General features: G+C 41.2%; 1 protein-coding gene across 2 annotated transcripts in view; it reads right to left on the reverse strand.

Annotated features, from left to right (window-relative positions):
• The window catches only part of inpp5a (inositol polyphosphate-5-phosphatase A), a 170059-nt gene that overhangs the window by 2687 nt on the left and 142605 nt on the right, over window positions 1-24767 (reverse strand). For both annotated transcript variants that reach the window (XM_074646884.1, XM_074646886.1), the window contains exons 12-14: window positions 19104-19177; window positions 5977-6088; window positions 1358-1426 (exon numbers count right to left, since the gene is read on the reverse strand). In XM_074646884.1, the coding sequence (XP_074502985.1) occupies window positions 1358-1426; window positions 5977-6088; window positions 19104-19177 (255 nt within the window). The remainder of the gene's footprint in view (window positions 1-1357; window positions 1427-5976; window positions 6089-19103; window positions 19178-24767) is intronic.

Raw genomic sequence — 24767 nt, forward strand, 5'->3', positions numbered from 1 at the left:
GGGTGAAATTTAGTTGCAAGATTGAATATATTTGTACTCTACATATTTTTTTTAAATTCTTTATCACAAGGATTATGCTTCAAAATGTTCTTCCTGTCTATCTGGTAAAGCACATGAAACATCATTTACACTATTGGAAACCAGTGGTGGAATATAACTTAGTACATTTAGTACTGTACTTAAGTACAATTTTGACATACTTGTACTAACTTGAGTATTTCCATTTTATGCTACTTTATACTTCTACACCTCTAAATTTCACTGGGACATTTTTACCCCAATGCTCCAAACTTACGCTAAATTTTGGTGAGGAAAAACTGTCATGGCCATTTTTAAAGGGGTCCCTTGACCTCTGACTTCAAGATATGTGAATGTAAATGGGTTCTATGGGTACCCACGAGTCTCCCCTTTACAGACATGCCCACTTTATGATAAACACATGGAGTTTGGGGCAAGTCATAGTCAAGTCAGCACACTGACACACTGACAGCTGTTGGGCTGCAGTTTGCCATGTTATGATTTGAGCATATTTTTTATGCTAAATGCAGTACCTGTGAGGGTTTCTGGACAATATTTGTTATTGTTTTGTGTTGTTAATTGATTTCCAATAATAAATATATACATACATTTGCATAAAGCAAGAATATTTGCCCACTCCCATGTTGATAAGAGTATTAAATACTTGACAAATCTCCCTTTAAGGTACATTTTGAACAGATAAAAAAATGTGTGATTAATTTACGATAATCCCGATTAACTATTTTAATCTATTGACAGCCCTAATACTAATATAACAAGTAGTATACAAAGTATCTAAACTCACTCCACCTTGACGAACTACTACATTAAAACGATCTTACATGTATTTGTTAGTGATGAAATAGAATATTCTATAACAATGTGAAAGGAGCCAGAAATACTTTATATACTTTAAGTACATTTTGCTGATAATACTTGTGTACTTTTACTTAAGTAACATTGTGAATCAAGGACTTATACTTGATAGATCATGGTATTTCTTCTTTTACTTAAGTGAAAAAACTGAGTACCTCTTCCACCACTGTTGGAAACTAAACTTAAAGAAATGGTAATAATGGCACTTAAACGTTCAATAATGAGATATTTGTTGATAACTGAGCCTAATATAAACGTAAAGTTGCAATAAAATCAATGCAAGTGACAGCCTGTGCAGTAAAAGTAAACCACATCTTAATACCTGCAATAACATTATAATCCTCATATAGTTGCAACACATTCCAGATGTACAGTATGTAATACCAACAGCTGTTTCACTACTAGATAACATAATCAGTTTACAATGACGAGTTTCATCCCAACACAGTGAAGATGTTGTTACCTTGTGGTCCCCCATGCAGACATTGGGCCCGATGTTATCATAGACTATTGACTTCTCTTCATTTTCAGGCTGCGGACACACAAAATAAAACATTTCGGGGGATGAAAACGTACAGAACAACATGTTTAATTCGTTGTATGAAATGAGGTTTTCCACACCGTGCTGCAGCTGGTACACAGTAAACACACACAGGATGCCGAGTCAGCAGCACCGTGTTTGTGTTTACACAGTAGAGTCATTTACATTACGTGTGTCATGTTTTATGACACGTTCATGGATGAGAAATCAATGTACCAGCTTCATTAAGCACAATTAGCGGGATTATGTTTGTTTATTTCAAAATAAAAGTCACCTAGAACCGCAGAATGAGATTAAAACATGTTCATATTAACAACAGAGGATAGTAGCTTCACTCTACTTTTCTTTTTAATGTGTCGTTGTGAATTTGAAGATTAAAATTAATCGTAAATATCTGCAGGACAATGATAATTTCTTTAGGGCTGAACTGGGACAAAAAACGGCCCATCACAATCAATCACACACCACCTACGTAGGCTGTACCAACTGTGCCACCACTAAAGCCACGTAGAGTAAAAGGGAATCAAGGAAGATATATACCTACCAAAATGACGTTGCAAAATTGTATACTTCCTGTGATGAACAGAGCTTTCCACAAGTATAAGGACTAGACAGCCAGCGGGGAAAAAGTAGCCAGCTAGGGGGGTCTGGGGTCATGGCCTCCGCAGAGAAAAATGTTGGCTGTAAAACCCCAAATTTGCTTCCTCTAATTGTATCTTGTACAGATTGTAAAGCCCCCTGAGGCAAATTTGTGATCTTGGGCTATATAAATAAAACTGACTTGACTTGACAATTGTCAAGTTGCTGCCATTGGTGTTTTCTGGTGAAGTAGCCTGTTTAATCAGGATGTCTCTCCTGCAGTTCTTAATGTGTTTTGTCATCAATTATTTTGCTAATATCTGTCAAACACTGAAGACGACTCTCTGCTCTCTACCCAGCAGGACACAACCTCTCCGCTGAGCGCTCACACATTCATATTCATATAGAGCATGTGGGGATGGGACTGGCACGTTTCTCTATCAGTGTCAATTTAGATAAAAAACAAACAACAATGGGCCGATCTACCTGTTTTAAAGACAGTTGTGTCGGCCCACCGGGAGAGAGCTCGGTCTGTCAGATGGCCGGCCCAGCCCTGGGTGCTGATAAAATCCTAAACCAGTACAGTCACTATGTGCAGTTTATTTGTCATTTGCATGACATTTCTGGTTAATATATATTTATTCTGACTCGGCCATTCAGTTTGCAACTTAGTATAAATAGTTGGGGGTAAGGCTGTAAGGTAGGTAAGGTATATCATGGTATGAAAGTTGACACATTTTGTACACTTAAAGATCTACGGTATTGAAAAAAACTGACATAAGTGAGTGTGAGTTTAAAGGTAGAGACAGGAGCAGTCTGACTGCTTTGTCATGCACCTACAGTATATGTTAAATGTTAATAATCATAGGATATTATTTTAAAAGCTCACAGCTGTTACTTTTCATTTAGTAGTTAATTACATGCTATAGATTGCTGCTAACATGTAAACTAACATGCTTTAGTTATATAACATGTTATAGTTACATGTATGTTTATCAGGTTTATAATTCTGTTTATTGTAATTCTGTTCTCGTTCCTTTAAGGATCATTGTAACTGATACTACTACTACAACAACAACTACTACTACTAAAAATAAAAGTGTAATACCGTATACCATGATACCGTGATATTTTCTGAGGTGGTTTTCATACCATGAAAATCTAATATAATGGGGACAAATTTAAAAAGAGTACAAGTTGTAACTGCTAAGTAATTAAGAGTTTATTATGTAATTAGACACTTAGTTCAGAGAATTGTAAGGGACGGCCATTAGTACAATTAAGACAATCTACCGGCAAGGGACCAACAGAAAGTGATATTTGTCTCAATTATGTTATACGATTGTTTAAAGGAACTTTAACGATGCCGGATTTATCTTTTCTGAATAACTCAGGAAACATCCCAAATACCATAAGTTAGTTTTGTTGAATTGAATTGTAGCAGAGCATCTGATTTATGAATAACACGAGTATGCATTGAGCTGAATGCACCTTTAGGAACTCCGCTCACACACTTTTGTGCTGCACACGGAGCAGTGAGGAGAAATGAAAAGCAAGGAGTAATTTACAAAGTGGACATTTGCCTCCGGACCAAATACTCTCTCGCTGTAATCTAAGTGCCCATCTGAGGGAATCATGTTTCAATATCACTTTCTGCACACAAAGAAGCCGTTACTCGCTCGCACATGAATCTGCAGACTGCAGTATAAATCACACTTGTCTGGTTGAACTAAAGACTTTTTAAACAGCCGCCCCAACCCCCACCTACACACGCAGTTGGTTGAGCTGGTGGGTGCTACCAGTTGTGACTCGGTGAGCTGCACCGGCGCTTCAGAAGAAAGAGACAGAGAGCTTGAGAATGAACCATAAAGCGAAATCCAAATTAACTTCAGACCAATCCGGCGGCGGAGCGGGGTCAGCAGCACACGGTGTGCCGCCACCTCACTCTACCTTTCCTAGCGGGCCACGCACTGGCACCTCTCTATTTGTCTGGCAGCCGGCCCCGAGCCGCTGCCTCCCAAAGCCGGAGATACATTCATCAAACACACACTTGATAATTTACAAAGGCAGCATAAAATTGTGGATTTTCGGGCTGCATAATCTTTAGACAGATAAACAAATTACCCGGGGCCCTCCGGCAGAGAGGGAGCGCTCGCTCGGCTAAACATTCATTACCGGCGCTCCCGGAGCTGGTGCCGCGCCGCACAGCCAGCGGGCAACCTTTGGCGTGTTAGGGCTCGGCAAGCAGAAAATAACATGATGGCGAGTTAACCGACCGTGCCATGATAGATGACGCCACACGCCGGGCTGTTTACGGGCCTATGTCTCAACAATCTGCAACGCTCGGAGCCAGAGAGTGTGTGCTCAGTGAATCATCAGCCAATCTGCGAACACACTAACTGTTCCACTCTGTCCCTGCATTACAAGCAATTAGCCGGTGCTTGAGGAGAAGGAAAGCAAACAACAACCCAGCTGTGTGTGTGTGTGTGTGAGTGAATCACTTTTTTTTTTTTACATAATTCTGACACATTAAGTGGGTGAAATAAACTGGGGTGTTATTGCAGGCTTTGTTTTTCACAGCTGTAATGCAGTGATCAGAGTTGTTGTTCTACTGCGGCTTCAGTCAGTTAAGAAGAAAGATCAGGAAGGAATTTGTCATTTGTGGTGGACAAAAGAAAGCCAAACATCCTGAGGACCCCCCTGCTGTGAACTGTACCTGTACAATACACTGCTGCATGTGTTTCACACACACTGACAGATGAAAGTGTTCCAGCACTGAAAAGACTCGAAAGTTGAACTTATTCTCAGTGTTTGGGAGACTAAAATGCTAGAAAATGGTGGTCGTGGCGGCTTTTTTACCCCCAAATCAAAAAGAGGTGACTAAAGGCCCTGACACACCAAAACCGATGGTTGGCCATGGGACAGTTCGGGGCTGTTTGTTGGCCTAGTTTTTACAGTGTGTCCCGCACCGTCGGCTCTGGTCTGCCCATGTCGGAGGCTTTTTGATTCAGCCCGTCGGTGAGAAAAATCCCTCTGATTGGCTGTTCAGCTTAAGCGAGTCAGTGCACGAGAAGAGAAAGGACAGCAGATGACGCAGTCACGTGGGAAAGAACGATAGACAATTGGCCACGGCTAATGAAAACACGAAACATAAAGTAGTAGTAAGATGGACCTCAGAAATGGAGGACCAACTTGCGGATTTGTAGCAACAACACAAGTGTTTATTTAACGTGTCTCCATGACTTCATCCATATTTCTTTCTTCGTGAATTTTCAGTTTGAAGTAGTGCAAAAACTAACATCGCTAATTCTTCCTGCCTGTCTTCCGCCATGTTTGTTTGCTCAGAACACACTCTATAGGAACAAAACTGTTAAATTTAACATAACGTGTCGTTATGTGTGGGGTTTCTCACATTTTCAACATCTGTTAAGATTTAAAAAATCTTTTAGTGTGGGCCAGCCTTTATGGAAAATTGGTAACGACAAATCTGGGGAAACTTTGCAGAGCTGCATGGCGGATCTCTAAAGTAATCCAGCAAACAGAATAGGAGGAGAGGATCGAGGTGGCAGATTGGCTGCAGTTTACAATGCTGGGATGGATTTGAAGCTGAGCGGGGGACGACTCTCTGAGGAAGGAGACCGATCTGTGGCTTTATGAAGAAGATGAGGCCCACTGGAACTCTATAAGTGCTGGGATATATATACTGTCTGGGTGGACCCGTGGCTTAGCGCGGCAAATTAATATTCACAGACACCTCATCCTTCCATCTGTGAAGCAACGGAGGACGGGGAGGGTAGTGTGGATCAAGGACGATAGAGTTGTAGAAAATGAAGGGGGTGACATTTTTAAAGACATTTGTATTTTAGTCGAGTGTGACATTTTGGTTAGAATAGGAAGGAATCTGACTTTTAAAAGCTATCAAAACCCATGAATCGGATCACAAGTGGCAGGTTTTGACTCACCTTTAGGACCAGGTCTCTGGCAGAGGAAGACAAGAGGATTCGGTCACACCAGGCGGGACACCTGGTGTTCATGTACTGCTTCCCCTGACTGCTGTCTTCACTGTATGGATAACTGAAGAGACACACAAGAAAAACACAATCAGTAAACATTTATAGTCAGCTGTCAATCTATAAAATATTTAATCGGGATTAATCGCAAATTAATCACACATTTTTTTTGTCTTCAAAATGTACCTTAAAGGGAGAGTATTTAATACTCTTAACAACATGGGAGTGGACAATATGTTTGCTTTATGCAAATGTATGCATATATTTTGTTTGGAAATCAATTAACAACACAAAACAATGACAAATATTGTCCAGAAACCCTCACAGGTACTGCATTTAGCATACAAAATATGCTCAAATCATAACATGGCAAACTGCAGCCCAACAGGCAACAACAGCTGTCAGTGTGTCAGTGTGCTGACTTGACTATGACTTGCCCCAAACTCCATGTGATTATCATAAAGTGGGCATGTCTGTAAAGGGGAGACTCGTGGGTACCCATACAACCCATTTTCATGGTTGGTACCGATGAATTATACTAGCTTTCTTGGTTTCATATGATACCAGTATCTTCTTTCTAGCTTTAGAACTGAGCCCGCTACAACCTCTTAAAGATTGATTGCGTTAATGTGTGAAAGAAATTAGTGGCGTTAAAATGAATTTGCCTTGACGCGTTATTGTTGTGTCAACTTTCACAGCCCAAGTAAGAACTTTATTTTCTAGTAAATTGCTGCACAAGGAACAAGACAAGAGAGGAAAGCCAATAAGGAAGGCAATAAATCAGATTTTTATGAATCTGTAGAGGAGTAATAAATATGAGACGTCACGTCATCTGCCTTATCTCCGAGACAGAGATCAAAATGTTTTCCAGAGAAAACAGGAGGTCCATAAGTATGACCAATCATCTGAGTCATCTCTTGTATCAACACACATGGACGGCTCAATCAAAGCAATCTTTCTCTGCCAACTGTACAGGTTGTGAGTGTGTTTGTGAGCGAGAGAGAAAGAGCGATTTAGTCTGAGTGAGCCAGAGGGAGATTCAGTTGCCCATATGTATAGCTACATCCCTACAGGGTCATCAAAAACAGATTAGGCGCCGCAGCAAATGGCCGTGAGAGATTGTATCTCCGAACAGCAGGGAACAATCGCATGATTTAAGCGCCGGCAGGGCTGGAGTCGGGCGAAGAGCCACGGAGCTGATACAGATTTACATTGTTGAGAATTCAATTTGCGCCTTTCGGCTCATCAAAGTGCTTCAGATTTACACGCCACCAATCCAATTTGTTTGTGGGCGCTCATCAGGATGTAAGACTGGGCTTACATACTGTAATACCAATCCAATTTGCTCCTTCAGTGCCACACGTGCTAACCGTAGCATAACACAAAGTGCCTCTTCTTCGAGGATGGTGGTATCCTAATGATAAAATAAACACATACACATCGGGCCTTCGATTCATCACACTTGCTAAGCTCTGATAGCTTAATTGGACTTTGTGCAAAGGCAGAATACATTTTATAAGCATTTGGTTGTGGTTGCTTTGTATGTATGTGTGCATTCAAATCACTGTGTGGCTGCTACTGCTGCAGCTGTAACTGTTTGTAACACTACTACAGCTACTGGTACTACTAGTACTAGTAGAAAACTATTACTTCTCTATATGTGCTCACAGCTAACCAACGTGATTTCAACCAAATTGTAACTCTTCCGATGAAACTTGGACTAATGCAAATGGCAAAAATCCAACAATGATACCAGATTTTCTTTCTTAACGGAAATGATAAAGACTTGGGTTTATTATCGCCCCAGTGACCTAGGGGTTAAAGGGGTAGTTTGGGTGTTTTGAAGTGGGGTTGTATGAGGTACTTATCCATAGTCAGTGTATTACCTATAGTAGTCGGCCCAGCCCCAGTTTGAAGAAACAGACAGGGGTTACCGCACGGAACCAAAGTAATGTACTGCTGTGGACGGGGCCGGCAGCAAAATGGATTTTAGCCACCTAAAAGAAAGGCCGACTTAAAAAAATCAATATCAGTTAAAGTGTACGCTATATCTAGAATATTTTCCCCGCTTTACCTTGCTGTCAGACAGCCCTTTCCAACGGGGAACTGAAGCCACTGTATCCATCTATGCTTTCGCCAAAGCCACCAGACTCCATTGAAAAAAACTGTAATTTTACCTCTTGTTTGTGTTATTGTGTTACTTTAGTGAATCCGAACTCACCAAAATCGCACTATAGCACAAACAAACTAACCGATTAAGGCAGCGGTGTACCAGCAACTTCCGTGTTCTGCGAAGTAAAATTACTGTTTTTTTCCAATCGAAAGAAAACAGTTGCTTTGACGAGAGCATAGATAACGGCTTCAGATCCCTGTCGGAAACATAGACAGTATAGCTGTTTCACGGCAATGTAAAGTGGTGAAAATATTCTACATATAGTGTACACTTAAACTGACATTGATTTTTTTAGGTGAGCCCTTTCTTTTAGGTGGCTAAATTATGTTTTGCTGCTGGCCCCGTCCACAGCACTGACTATGGAAAAGTAACTCATACCTCACATAAAAACAACCGAACTACTGCTTTAATGCACAGACCATGAACCGCAACGTTCCCAGTTTGCATGCAACTGAGGACCTTTGTTTGACTGTCTTCATGTCACCCTTGTGTTCTCTAAAACATTACATTACACTGATACAACAGCTCAAACAAAGGAACCATCAGTCAGAGAGCATTTCCTATAACAGTGCCAAAAACAATTAATTTTAATTTACTACGAGTGACAGAGTTACAGAACTCAACACTTACCCTTCTGTCAAAATGTGAACATTAGGATACTAGTTGTCTTCTCTCCTGCCATCTTGTTGCCTTGATCAGTGCTCTGTTATTCCTTTCCTTGCATGTGTTTTTTCTTATTTACTATGAATTGTAGCTAATCACCGTGTGTTGCAGTGGCATTATTTATTGGTGGGTGTGTGCTGTACTATTTTGTGCATATTTGTTATGTCTGGTTTATGGATTTTATAAGATGTGTCATTTTATTCTTTGCCTTTTTCAGACCAGGGAATGAAAATGAGTCTTTTAGATTAACTCTCTAATCTAACAATTATTTTCATTGCCGATTAATGATTGATTGTTTGGTCTATAAAATGACAGAAAATAGTGAACCAAAGCTCAGGAAGACGTCCTCAAATGTCTTGTTTTGTCCACAACTCAAAAGATATTCAGTTTACTGTCACAGAGGAGTAAAGAAACCAGAAAATATTCACATTTAAGAAGCTGTAATCAGAGAATTTTTACTATGTTTTTCATTTAAATGATTACTCAAACCGATTAATCGATTATCAAAATAGTTGGTGATTCATTTTAAAGTTGACACCTAATCCATTAATCGTTGCAGCTGTAGTTCATTTACAGATGTTTTTTTTCTCCTGTTGATCAATGAGCATTGTCCCTGTCAAATAAACTGATGTAATGAAAAACTGTAATTTATCTGTCCAATAGTAGTATTCTGCCGTACTATTACCATTTTTTTAAAACACATACAGTATGTTTGAGTGTGTGTGTGTATGGGGTTAAGGCTGGGGCATGAGGTACCCTCATCTGGCTCACGCACACACACACACACACACACACACACACACACACACACACACACACACACACACACACACACACATGCACTCACACACACACACCGAGCCCCCCCACCAGGTGAACAAACAAACCTGTAGAAAGCTACTTAGAGAAGTTCCCTGCCTCCAATTAGCATTAATAGCACTTAAACCATGGGGGAAATGCATGGGGGTTTTGGTATGCTAATCAAAGGGCTAAAGAAGTGATCCTGGGGATAAAAGAGAGCATGAAGAATAGGATGAGTGAAACAGAGATAGACAAGGAGGCAGAAGAGAGGGGATAAAGACGGATCAGACAGAAAGTGGTGGAAAAGAGCAAAGTCTTCAAAGGGCTTGTGGAGCAGCTCCACTTCAGGGTGGCCTGAGTGCTGCTGCTTCCTGAGGGACGGTCCCTGGCCTTAAACAGCCTGTGAACAATCCTGCTATCAGGGACTCTCTTATAGCTTTATTGACTAACAAGCCTGGGGTCATTTTGGTGTTAAAGAGATTGAGAGAAAATCAAGTTTTCCCCGTCACCTCCTTCAAACAATGAACTCCCCGCCTGATAGCAAACTTCCCCCGGAGCACTTCAACAACAAAACTTCGCTATCGTTCAGTCATTTTTGATGACAGCCGGCCATTGTAGAAGCTGATTAAAAATACTCAACAATGGCCATTAAAGGGCCATTCTGCGTCCCTGTGTATGCAGGTATAGGTTGTTCCCCTTTCTGTTTTACCGCACCCTCCGTTGGCTCCAATAGAGATAACAAGTCGTAATGCAACAGCAAACAGTGGAATGGCGCTCTGGGGCCAAAGTGATTAATGTGTCCGATTAGCGAGCTCACAAACTTATCGGGGAAGGTAAACGGTCCGAGAGGGCGTGTGGGCTGGAGGCCGTCAGCTCATATCAGACCCTTATTGCCCGCCGCAAGACTAATTACACTAATTAATGGGCCAAGCTGATAACTCCAAGAATTGTGTACCTGTATAGGAGGGGGAGCCGCACTTCAACGTATCCACACACACATATATACATACAACACATACTGTACACTGCTTTACCATCTCTGATCCCAGGGCTAATATGTTACACTACTAATAATGAATTGTAGAATGTAAAGTTACTCAGAGTTGTAAAATAAAAAGGGAAAGAGCAAAAAATAATGACAACATTTAGCCATGAATGACCTTTAGGAACAGATGTGACAGTAAGAATACAGGTTTGATTCATTAAAGAAAAGTCTTATGTCTCAAAGAGAGAATAATTTGGTTAAATTCATGCAGACATATTGCCACTGATTGTCCTGATTAAGATGCTATTGAATCAAATCTGCTCTGTTGAAGTTTCAGATCCCTTACAGGATTACATGTACATCTCACTTCCTGCACTTAATAATGCACCAGAGCCAAATAGTTTAGATTTTTACTGGTGGTACTCAAAATAGAGAGAGAAGAAGAAGTACATATGTAGTATGTTAGGTGCATTTTTGGTCTTTAACCTAAATAAAGGAAAAGGATTTCCCCTTATCATAATGCATGGCCCTCTATCACGGCTGGTTCCCAGACTTTTTCACGTCAAGGACCCCTAAACTGACACAAATCAGATCACGGACCCCCATTTGATAAGATTTTGTTCTAGAGTCCCCCGTCTTGTTTTGTCCATAACTCAAAGATATTCAGTTTACTGTCATAGAGGGGTAAAGAAACCAGAACATATTCACATTTAAGAAGCTGGAATCAGAGATTTTTGACTTTTGTTTTCTTAAAAAATTACTCAAACCGATGAATCGATTATCAAAATAGTATTACATTAAATCATTTACTAGGTGACAACGAATTGATTTATTGTTGCAAAACCCAGTAAATTATAAAGATTAGCATGTAGTATATAATGTGCACAATTAATTTGCAGTATTGTATATTTAGCTATCCTGCAGGTGCATAGATCTTGAGAAAGTACAAAAGTGACAACTAAAAAGATCTGCACAGAGCTGCCAGTGCCTTTAAATACACTGTTTATCTAAGAGGCCAAGCTTTAAAAAACAAAAAATGACACGTCTTTACTTTAGTTACAGTATTTAATAAGAGAAGTTTGACCATCATCATCAGTGTTCGATAATGAAACTGCTGATGAAATATCTGTCTTGGTTTATTAATTTTTGTGTAAAGTTGACATAAGAATACTGCTTCCCCGCTTGTTCCTCCATTTATTTGTTTTGCTGACCAAGATGATACATGTGTGTGCGGTCGCACGTCGAGACCCTCTAGCACCCATCGAGAGCTCATTCATTCATGCTTGGTTTGGGGTTTAATGTTTGACTTGGCTGCTGACACATTACTCACATGTGCTTTCCGGGCCGGTGTCAGCTTGTTTGTCTTGCAACAGTAAAAAACTGCCGAGGTGAGCACCGGCCCTACCTGTAGTGTGTCACTCAGCCTCACCCAGCAGAGGGAGAGGCTGGTGTGACATACATTAGTGTACTATACAAGCTACTGTATCTACATGAATAACACTTCAAATAAAAAGATTCAAATGACAAAAAGCATTGTATAAAAAGATTTAGTTGGTGGATCAGACTAACAAACGTCATCCAAGGACCAGACAGTCAGTCCTGGCATGGATTGCTCCAGACTTCCTTGCCCCACATTCTCTTATCTTCCCATCAAAAACTATTACCTTGTTCTACATAATGGCAGATAACTGACAGGCCAAACAGTGGGCGATTCGGGTGCTTAGTATTTAATGAGGGCAATATAAACTTGGGAATATAGGTAGGGCAGGAAGCCAAAGATAAAAGTCACAGTAGCAGTGATATTAGTTCAAGGGTGGTAAAGAGCATCATGGGATGTTGGAGTGGCCCGAGCTGGGATTGGCTTAAAAAGTCAGAAACAGTGGGTTTCGAATGACTCGCTGCCTCTATGTTTGTTTGCCGTTGTCAGGGGAGGCTTGGCAAAACACAACACACACATACAAGGATTCAAAAATACCAGCCAAATGCTATCAATAAAGCTGAATGTTTGCTTCAGTTTGTAGAGCTGGGAGGCTCGCAGGCACAACATTGGCATAGTGCAGTACAAACAGAGTGAAATGCCATCTCATGGCTGTCAGCCTGCTGGGGTTCAGCAATGACATGTTCAGCCTTTAGCTGCTCTAAATGAAGACAAGAAAACACAGATGGCGTCCATATCATCCTCTCTGCGTTAGATTGTTTTTTAACAAAGCCTCCCTCTCAGTGGCATCATCTCAGACAAGAGGCAATGACACATGACAGTGGACGGTCTTCAGCTATTATCGCCACAATGGCCCCCCTCATCATTTTCACAGGCTCTCTAGTAGTTAGAATGATGGATGCGCTGATGGTTGTAAAACAATGTTCCTGTTCAGTAGATCAGCCTGTAACGCTGAATCCTGAGCTCACACACTTTACAGTGGCTCGGACGCAGCGCTTCGACCAAACATTGTTGTTTAAGTGCGTCTGTGGTGCTCCTTAAATGGAGTCCGCTCCAGCATGTATGTTCACAGAGCCGAGAACAAGAAGCCTGTTCACGTAGGATGCAAACAGCAGCGCTATAGGACTAATGTATGCACAGTCAAACACACAAATACACATGCAGAGAGGGTGACATCATTCGTAGGGGCCGTCAGAGACCAGGGGTGTTGTGTGAAGAGTGTTGTTCACAGAACAAAGACGGCTACTGTATACAGGAGAGCCATCTGTGCGAGCACTTCCTCATGAGCTCAAAACGAGTCTCGAGGAATTCTCCACCGCTCTGACAATTCTCTCATATGTACTTATTAATGGTTATTGAGGAACTGGCGAGGAGCCATTTGTGACACTTTCTCTCTTCATCTGAAGGGCAAAGTCATTCTGCCTGGCATCAGCTTTCAATCCTCCCTCGTCCTCTTTTCATGAACCTGTGAATGTTGTAGCTTTCCCCAAGCAGGCAAGTCACTTTTTTGGCTCGTCCTTCACAGTAGCTGTGGGAAATGTATGCTAACGTGCCAAAGTTGGTCCCAGGGTGATTCCCGAACAGTGAGGACACAACTGTTTACCAGTTTCTGCCTCCTCACTGGCCTCACCTCCTGACCCCTCTGCTCCTCCGCTTCTTTCCATGTCTAGACTTGACAAACACAGATACATGGGACTGGAGCCATGCTGTTGCCTCTAGCACTTTCCCATCGTTCTCTCTATATGTACTTAAAGAGAGGGTTGGCTAAGCTTTGGAATAAATGGTAACAAGACTCGGTCAAATCCGAGTATATGGCTGGACCTGTGAATTTGTGGCAAAATTGTTACACAAATAGTCAGCGGTCATGTCTACAATTTTAAATCCAGCGGTAGAGGACTGTGCATGAAAACTGCACATGAACACAATCAACACCTACTGTGTGCACTTCCACTGTATATCAGGGCTTTAACAATGCCACTGTACCATTAAACAGCTTCAATGTAACAGCAATGAGATAATAACTAACAATAACTATCAAATTTTGTGCTCACATTTTCGTAGCTGGCCAAAAAAAAACTAAATTTCCTTACCAGGTTACACTTCCAAACATGTATGTAGTGTGTTTAATAACACAAGCTGTACCTCACCAGTACCCAGATGTTATGTACTGTATCTGTACCTTGGCTCCTCTCTCCCGCTTTACAAACAGGCCGATGGGACAGCAGCCATCTTTCCTACTCCTGACTTTCTGCCTCTTTCCGCCGACCAACATCGCACAACTTCCACACCAACATCTCCCTGCTCTGAAATCACTCATGATTTGTCCATTGATGGAGTTTTACCGCTGGTCTGATGTCACTCAAAATCTCCCTCAAAGCCCATTCCCAGTAACCATGTTACAGGCAGAATACATTCTTCCACTGCTCCCTCATTGTCCACTGCATTTCCTCCTGAAGCTGGGGTCCCGATTCAATTTTTGCATCGATCTCGTGCAAAAAAAAGGGCAAAGAAATCAGATCAGAGGAGTACTAAAAGCTTTCCCCTAAATCAATCAAAATACATGAATAAGTTACTGGTGCCTTAGTATGTTTTAGGGGATATTACCTTAGTTATGCCATTTCAAATATGAAATCAAAAGTACCATAATGTAGAATAAAACTTGCCATTATTTTCAGTCAAATGGCCATGCTGCAGGCAGCCTATGCAAAGATAATGACCAAATGGCTTGTTGCAGTCCCCATGCATTAAAAACAGGAGAAACTGTCTAAATAAATGATTGGTTTCTCATTAATAGACTCCCAGTACACTGGTTGAGAAAACTAGTACCCATACATGGGCTCCAGTGTGTGAGTGCATGAGTCGTCCCGCAGCAGCCGACTGGCTCCAGGTCCAACTGTGACAAGGCCCGGGCAAATTCCTCACCTCGGTGCCCAAGTAGTTAGACTTGTCACGGCCAACTTTGACAGACGGCTTTTTGAAAGTAAAGAGATATGCGTTTTTACGGCTTGCAGCGTCTGCAGCGACGCAGGGGGAAGAATTTATGTGTTTATATGTGTGGGGGACGGAGATGTATATCTACTAAAACAGGATGTCCATACCAAAACTGAAAAAGGGAGCTGCTGGCCAGGGATGCTCCAGCTGTAGTTACCTGGTAAAAAGAGAAAACTGGAGACACCATTTTCAGCATCTATTGGGCCTCATGCAGGAAGTGACATAAGAGCAAGTTTTCTCGTATTTTTGTTCGTATCCACGATTTGTTTTAATTTTGTTAGTACCCATTCATTTTCTGGGTGTTTTCTTATTTTTGCTCATCTCCTAGGTAAGTGAAAATGTTATGATTGGTCAAGAGCACTCTCACTAAGATAAAATGTTTATCTGTTTATCTATCTATCTATCTATCTATCTATCTATCTATCTATCTATCTATCTATCTGTCTATCTATCTGTCTATCTATCTATCTATCTATCTATCTATCTATCTATCTATCTATCTATCTATCTAATCTTACTTTATCTATCTATCTATCTATCTATCTATCTATCTATCTATCTATCTATCTATCTGTCTATCTATCTATCTATCTATCTATCTATCTATCTAATCTTACTTTATCTTATCTAAGTTCCACTACTTCTTGCATAATTTTTTTCTCTCCAATTCTTGGACACAACACCTGCCCTATAGTGTTAGCTATGCTAATACCTGCTCTTATATATTGTTTGGGGGCGTTACCTGTGCTAATATCTGGCCTCAAAGGGTTTGGGGGCGTTACCTATGCTAATACCTGCCCTTATATATTGTTTGGGGGCATTACGTACGCTATACCTGCACTTATAGTGTTTGGGGGTGTTATCTATGCTAATACCTGTCCTTAGATAGTGTTTAGAGATGTTACCGATGCTAATACCTGTCCTTAGATAGTGTTTAGGTGGCGTTATCTATGCTAATAATAATCGTCCCGATGGGTTAATGCGTTAAAGAAATTAGTCGCGTTAAAATGAATTTGCGTTGACAGCCCTACGTGAAAGTAAAACTTTACGCACGGGAAACGAACAGCGGTCTCCTGGATGAAAGCCTTGTGTTTGTTGGGCCCATCCACCTTCACTGCCGCCCGCACTGTGTATGTCTTTTCACTTTTTAAATTATGTCACTACACTCCTGGCCCACGTTCTCTGAGCGTTTACTTTTGCACACCTGGGTTAAAAGCAGATTTGAATGGTTAAGAACGTTTGGTGCATCAGGAGTTGATTTCTCTTATTTTTTCTATTAACAGAAAATGTATATATATAATATAAGAGAAATTTAGGATAATGTTGCCGCATGAGTCCCATTGCTACATATGTACATGCGTCACTTTGTGTTATCCAGTCCTTAGTTCAACCTTGACAGCGTGTCTCATTTTGTGACGACTTCTTATCCACCGCCGGACAACAGACGGAATTAACTTGCAGATTAAATGTTTGTGACTAGTATTGATTTATAGATTTGAACAAAAGTGAGCCGTGTGCGTGCATGAGTGTGTGTGTCAGTGAGGGTGTGTTCTGATGGCCTGCATTAAAAAGAGTAATAACCTCACAGATGGCGAGGGGCCGGACCGGAGCAGGCTATGTGATGGAGAACAATCGTTGAGGCTTGATTGCTCAAGGAGCACAAGGCAGACCTGACAGGGGGAGGGGTACCAGTATATGTGTGTACGTGTATGTGTGTGTGTGTGTGTGAAGTGGGAGGAGGGGGTTGTTTAAGTTTAACTAGGCCACTGCTACCCATTACAAGGCTGACAATGATGTGGTTTGTCGCGCGCGCAGAGTAGATCAAATCAAATTTCATATGCTGCTCCCGGGTTTCATCTATTTGATTCATCATCACCTCAAGTATGTGGAAATCATTTGTATTCTTCCACAGCAGCACATTCATTCCTCCCTGTGGAGAGATGATTCAGTATTATATGGATAGGTGCAAAAGTCAGCCGGTGTAAAAGGACAATAAATCCACCTGTCACTTATGCAAAGTGATGTAAATGGGGTCCCTGATTAAGACACAGAGTCATTTAAAAAACAGCGACTGGCAGAACCTTGACACATGCACTCTCTCACACATACACACACACACTCAGTTTTACACATGTATGCACACACACAATCTCAAGCTTACACTAAAAGCCACTCACACATACGCTTTGATAGCTCTATGTATCTCAAGCCCACTCTCTCGCACACACACACACACTAAAATCCCCCGCCGCCCCGCGCCTGCCACTAGAGCAGTTTATCAAGTAATTATTGTTTGATTACAGCGTTTCATTATCTGCACTGATTGAGTCACAACCGGCGGCAAAGGTCAAGCGCCATTAACGCGCTGCTCCCGAAACATATTTCCACGCCGGCCGCGTGTTTGCCCTCCCTCTCCTCTGAAAGGGCTAATTGCAAATGCATTTGTTTGAGGAAGAGGAGAGGAGACCACCCGCTCCAGTCTCCCCCAAGTCCCACCGAGACGGAATATCAATGCTGCCCAAAGCGCGGCGACACACACACATACACACACACACGCACACACATACATGAAAAAACATACACATGGGAGCAGTTTGGGACCAAATCCAATCATACTTAACAACTGATACCCATCAAACACACATCCAACAGCTTTCATAAAACCATTTTGGACAATAAGAGGGTGATTGACTCCTTCTGATTTTACATATTAATAATGAGTGTAGTCAACATGTGGTAGACGCTGTGGGTGAAAACTCAAGTCTTAAGGCAGACCTACATTCAATTACTTTTTTAGAAGGGCCAGAGATGAAAAACAGTGAAGTGCCAAGGGGGCCGCACATTTACATTTCCTATGTCAATCTGCAAAGATAGGAATTTAAATGTGAAAACAATTCACATTTTTTAATCTAAGTAGATAGAAACACAATGTTGCATTGCTTTTTTCAATTCAGTTCGACTCTCCTAAATTCCCTCTGCTAAACAGCCTGGTTTTTAACAAAATAAATATTTCTGTACTTAACAGGACATAACTAATGAATGCTAATAGCCTACTAATACAATGATGATCTTCTAATTATTAACAATGTAAACACCTATAAACTTAAAATGTTAGCAGGTTATCTAAATAAAAACAAAATGATGTCACTTTTAACTGTCCGTAACAGCTTCAATAGAGTGAGTGGTAACCTTGATGAGCGGGAATAAACTTTCTTATTGGAAGGTATTTTCAGCATTATTTTTAAATACTTTTTCATATTTGTAAATGATCAAAGGGCCGGATTCGGCCCACAGGCCACCAATTGAATAGGCCTGCCTTAGAGTTTACTCTGTTTATGTTTATTCTGTCATTGTGTCGCTGTCCAGTGAAAACCATCTCTGACTTTGGTTATTTAGAATTTTTCAAATAAACTGAAGCATTAAGTCTTCCTTTATAATTTGAGAAAATTGTCTTCTGCTACATAAACCATTAAAATGCCTTTTAATCCTTTTAAAATGTGTTGTAACAGCTGAAAAATGGTATTTCTTAGCTCATGAGAAGTTGATGTTTTGGAGTAACAGTAATCACTTGTTATTGTGTCTGTTATCATGTCATTAACTTTGCTGTATAAAATCCATAAAAATAGACACATGCATATGGGACTTAGATTGATATAAATTAAATTCCTCTCTGTTAAAGGTTAATCAATAACTGTTTTCTTGTGTTTGGTGGATGCAGCTCAACCTTTGCACATCATCGCATCCCACCAGCTGATAATGTACTATATAATAATAATATGATAATACTGCCCCTACCGTTCATGTGCGTATTGCATCTTGCGGACGCGTAGCATTAATTTCTGAGGAGTGCACAACCAACGCTCCAAACAAACCCAAGAAACTTCTTGGAAAAACTTCAGGACCTGATATCATTGCAGCAACGTCAGACAGTAGCAGAAAATCAGAGAGTGGTGTCGTGTTGTAGACGTTAGTAGTGTGAACACGTAGGCGTCAAATAAAGTTGTGTGTGATGTAAAATGGCTTCATACCTGGGTGGGAAAGAGATCTCCAGTTCGTGCAGCCGATCCTTGTACACAGTAAGCTCTTTGTCATACTCTAAAAGCTGTGGAAAGAAAAAAGAAGAATGGGAATAAGGAAAGAGACAGAAATTTAAATTATTACTATTCTTTAAACATTTTTGATCAAGGGGAAAGTCAACGAAGCCTGAATGCTCTTTTTCAGCTCTGCTCTGCTTTACATTCATAAAGTTCACTCATCCATCTCTAAAAAGTTGTCCACTGTAGCAGTTAAAGGTCCTGCTGAGCAGTTTTGTGATTACGAATATGGTACAAATGGTGCTTCAAACTTAAGATTTCTCCTCTGAAAAATAAGTAAGTTGAAATGGGCCGGTACTCGTTGGTACTGAGTATCGGCACTTCAAATTTTTGTCCACATGAGTACCCTTACTTCTTATTGTGTACCGCCACCTCTTAGTGAGTCTAGGTACGCAACGTTAAGCGCTAAGCATAGGAAATAAACGCTTAATATTACGGTTACGCCCGTGAGATACAGCTAGACGCAAGCCTGCACGGAGCCGGAGATACCATATTTTCAGGTTGGTTTTATTGTAGCATTTATGCAATATTATCTTTGTGTAGAATTTGATTTGTATAATAGCTACATAAAAAGGTTTTATTAACCAAATAGTCTACATTTATGTAAAAACTGTGGAAATATATGTTGTATGTATTGAAATGCATACAAAAATACGTTTGAAGTGGGATATATTACTAAGATATGCGTATAAATATTAATATATCCAAGACACAAGCGATGTTCATGTCATGCAGCTGCTGAATTAGGGTATTGGCACCTTTTCTAGTCCAATTCAGGCACTGAGACCCATGCCAAGAAAATTCAAGGACAATCTGAAGCCTCTTCTGATTCAGACAGTTTAATTTGATATCTGATATTAACTGAACCTGGAAGTCAATACTCCTCCATCATCAGGCCTCCGTCTCAGTGAGGAGTGGATGAGAATAAGCCAAATGAGAGTTTAGGAGAGTAGATATTGTTTAGTTATCTATATGTTCCCCATGCTGGCAAAAATTGACATCAGTTGACCAGTTGTGTGTGTGTGTGTGTGTTACTAGCCCTGTCCTACTGGGGGTCTATCTCTCCACACTGACAGTGCATCCACACACTCTTCATCAATCATGTCTCCTCACCCAGCTGTACTCACTCACTAGAGTGTACACACACACGTCCCCCAATTTCCCCCCTTTCACAAAACCCATAAATCATTAGTGAAAAGTGCAATTAGCGGCTCCTTGTACACATTAATTATCTGGGAGATGAACAGGTAGCTCGGGCACCTGCATGACTGCCTCCCTGAGAGACTGACAGCGGCGTTTCCCAGCAACCCCGGAGGACCTCGCGCCAGCCCCACCCTTTTCCCTTTCAGACAGGAAGACACGGAGATGAAGCCGAGACATGTTTGTTTCGTAGTAAATTGGGCTATTGTACATGTTTCAAACAGCGGGCTACAATTATGGCCTGATGAAGACCTCATCCTAGACGGTGTGAGTCTGACAGCGGCTGTAGAGGCAGCTTGACGTTAATGACATTACATTGGTGTATTACATGCAGCAATATGTTGATGGCTACATGATGAAATATCAGCGGGGATGACGCGGTGCATATATTTGGAAGGACGTCCTCACAAAGTGGAGACACGGGAGGAGGGATGTTATTATATCAGCAGAAGGTAACTACAGTCTTCCATCTACGCTGACATCTTTATGTTGTGAATGTATGACCGTGTATGCATTGTTTGTCTTCACAGCAAACGTCCAGTATGTGCCTCCGCGATGACGCTCGCTTGTGTTTGTGTGTATGTGTGATTATGTGTCAGTGGTGTAGAACAGTGGCCATTACTTGCAGGCGGAGGGGCCTCCCAGACGGAGTCTCGGTGGTTCAGGAGGGCAGATGTGCTGCATTCATCAAACTCACAGAGCCGGGGTCACAGGAGAGACTCACACACTGTGGATGAAGGATGGCTGAGCAGGGGATGCAACCCCACGCTCCACTGTGCACCCCGTCTCACCATCCACCCACTGACACCTTCCTCTAGTCTCTGTGTGCGTGTGTGTGTGTGTGTGCGTGCGTGCGTGCGTGCGTGCGTGCGTGCGTGAGTGTGTGTGTTACAGCCTGACAGATATTGGAGTTATGAGACCGATAGCAATACTGATAATTGAGAGTTAAAATCAAATAATTTATTGGGAAAATCAAACTTGTAAATAAAATGTATATTTAAAAGAAATCAGATAATTGACTGTTTGCTAGTTACTGTTGCTACGCCTCTCAAGATTTCTGTGATAATAACAGTTGCAGATTTACCACTTGAAAATCTTACTATTTTTTTAAACAATGGATTCCTGATTTCAGACAGAGGAAGACAAAAGCATGCTTTTTAAGGCCTTTACACACCGGGGGCGTGAAAAATAAACCTCATGGAAATGTGAAATACTCGCCTGCGAATATTATATGTCTAGGGATTTTATTGTGAAAAGTAAGAACAGAGGGGGTGGATTAATAAAGTTTGCTGTCCTGTTTTGAACTACGGAAAGCTCGTTACGAAAGCTCATTAAATTGACCTTTTTCCGAAAAAAATTACGCTTTTTCGCCACTTAATATTTGTGTTCTGTGTGAAAGTATTCAAAACAAAAACAACAGTTCAAAATTTTTTTAACTAAGCTAACTTTAGCTTCATGAGTTGGTTGAAAACACTTTCTCCGGCTGATTTTTAATGTTTCAAACTGACTCCTTTCAAAACAAGAACCCTGTAAAGGGATCTTCAATATATTGATGGCTACGTAAATGTTGAATAGTCTAAAAAATAGCATCCTGTGTCTTTTCCTAACCACTTTTCCTTGTCCTTGATGGAAAACGTCATGAGGTCAAGGAAAGATGTGAAGTAGAATTCATAAGGACTAAGAGAATCTGACTGCAATAAGCTACGTAATTATGTGTTGGTGGATGTTATGGACATGGGTCTACTGTGGTGCTGCTGCAAGGAGTTGTGGGACGACATTATCTCCTTTCCTTTTGTTAAGGATGGTCCAGTGTCGCATCTTCGACCAGCTTTTATCATCGCGGCCACTTCATTCAGTTAGGAAGCAAAAAAGAGTATTCGACCGCAGCCTGAGGCTGAAAAAAGTCAGCATTCTCACCAGTGATGATCCATGTAGAGGACATTAAAGTAATAAAACAGCGCTGTTCTTGTGAGATCAGACTTAATTCATTCATAGAATAACCCTGTTTGACTGCTTAGAGTACATACTTGGACACATGCTGTGAAATGCCGCTGAGTGAGACAAGCATTCTTTACACTTTTAACACTTGGTTTTGGAGAGGGTTAAAAAAAAAGAAAAAAAGCCACCATCCAAACTATTTATACAGATGCCATCTTGAGATCTTAACGTAATTTGGAGCCAGAGTCTGCGCAGTAGTGATCGGGTTGTGGAGCCGCGGTAACGAGGTCCCGTCCACACACTCGCCCGAGCCAATCATGAGCGTAGCGCGGCCGCAGCTTGTTAGCGTGAGCCACCTAGCTGCTACTGTGACCTTTCCTCTGTTTCATGGTTCAACCTGCAAGCACCACCAACATCATTGTACATAAGCGGTGTGATTGTGTTTGTTTGAGGTAAATCACCTCAGATTATATGTGTGTGTGTGACAGTTTAAACAGGGGATGAGCAACATATGGCTGTGTGTATCTACGGGGTGTGCGTCTTAAGTGAATGTTGAGTAATTCATTCAGGTGAATAAAAACCCCCACGGCAACAAATTTCACACCACATTTCATCCCAGGTCAATTAAGCATGATGCTCTGTTGCTCTTCCAGGTCAGCGTTTTTTTAAAAAAAAAACAGCTTATATTGGTTCAAGGCCTCATGACATTATAAAGCCCGGAGTAGTTTGTCAACCAGAAATGACCTTGGGAGTTGTGGAGGAGGTGGTGCGAGATGATGCAGCTCCGGCAATATCACAGAGGGAAAAAAGATGAAGAAGTGTCTGGATAAAAACTACCCTGTCATGGGGCTCAAATTTCTGACTTTGCTTGGGCGATCAGCGTGCTCTTAAATCAGAGTGGCAGTGATAGTTAAGAGGCAGGAAGTTAAAAAAAGGGAATACGACGTCTTTGGCCCCCAACTGTCCCTCTCACTGTGCTGGCGGCTTGTCCACCACCTGTAATTGTGCTTTGATTTACGCGTTGTCAAATATCCCCTGTGACAACACCTGCTGCCATTAAAACCCATCAATAAATGTTGGGGTGAAAGGTCATTTAATTTGATTTTTACACCTCGCACTTGGCTTTCATTGCAGAGGCCGTATTTTTCCTTCTTTTTATGGGATCTTCATTATTTTGTGTGGAAAAGCGATAAACTGTCACTGGCAGAGGGGAGAGGCCGATTGGTGTTGAGCGGGACCGACCCAAACAAAACACTTCACATCACTGCACCTCTGAACTCTCAGCTCCATGTTAATTAAATTATTTAGAGAGGAAGGAAATTAATCCACAGTAAGGGCACAATTATGGCTTTTTTTCCCCACTCAGAAGCTTTGTTAGAATAACTATGCAATGACTGTGAAAAACCCAGGTTGAACTTATTTCAGAAAAAAATATGCACGGTAGTCAACGGCAAGAGGCAAATATTTTTCTGATCCCATTTGATTTGTGCCATGAATCAGACATTGACAAGTCAAGAAAGTCTCAGTTTGTGTCATTTAGATTTATGCGAAACCGCTCAGTGAACTACATCTCTTGTTTCGCACAATACACGTCACCAACGCTAGCTAGCTAGCTAACTTAGCTATGTTCCACTCACAAATTAAACGTTATCTTACTTGAGGTGTTTTATCCAGCGACTCCTGGTCTTTTTATCAGTCGGGAAGAGAAAGAACGAGCGAGACCCGTTGCTCTTATAAGTACATCCCAGTACGAAACACACAGGCATTGTAGCTTCAGAGAGAGATATGTCACTTACGTGACTTTTGGGTGTGTAGTCTATATAATTACGTATTTTCACAGTCTGATACTTCAACAGTTTTGCAACTTTCTCGACTTGCAAAATTATCTTTTAAATTGATAAACATCATATGAGTGATTCATGGCGCAATTCAAACGGGATTAAAAACATATTTTGTCTCTCGCCGTTAACTACCGTTCATATTTGGTCGGGTCTAGAAGGGAGCCTGCAAACTGTGAAATCTGATCTGAGATCTGCAAAAACTCTTGCGAAACTCGCTGCCCGACGACCTATCCTAACCTTAACCATTCGAGGTCAATGCCTAACCTTAACAGTCTTGCGAGAGTTTTCCCAGTTTGCGGACTCCCTTTTAGTCACTACCTTCATATTTTTTCCGAAATCCCATTGTGCCATTGTCCCATTGTAGTCCACCGGAAGGGGCGGGACTTCGCCTCTCTGTAACAGTAAATAAGGCCTGCGGTTCATGTATGCTATCTATTCTGATAAGGCTGTGTAAGTAGTCAATACTTTTTAGAGGTGAGCTAAACAAAGAGACAACCAGGGACCCAATACAGCATCAGTTTATATAAATCCTATAAGGTCCGATTTCATTCAGCCCGGCTTCTGTATTACCACTTAAGAGCTTCTGACGGGTAAAAAATGAATAAAACTTTAAGCTGGA

Source organism: Sebastes fasciatus, chromosome 9, assembly GCF_043250625.1.
Source record: "Sebastes fasciatus isolate fSebFas1 chromosome 9, fSebFas1.pri, whole genome shotgun sequence".
Lineage (NCBI taxonomy): Eukaryota > Metazoa > Chordata > Actinopteri > Perciformes > Sebastidae > Sebastes > Sebastes fasciatus.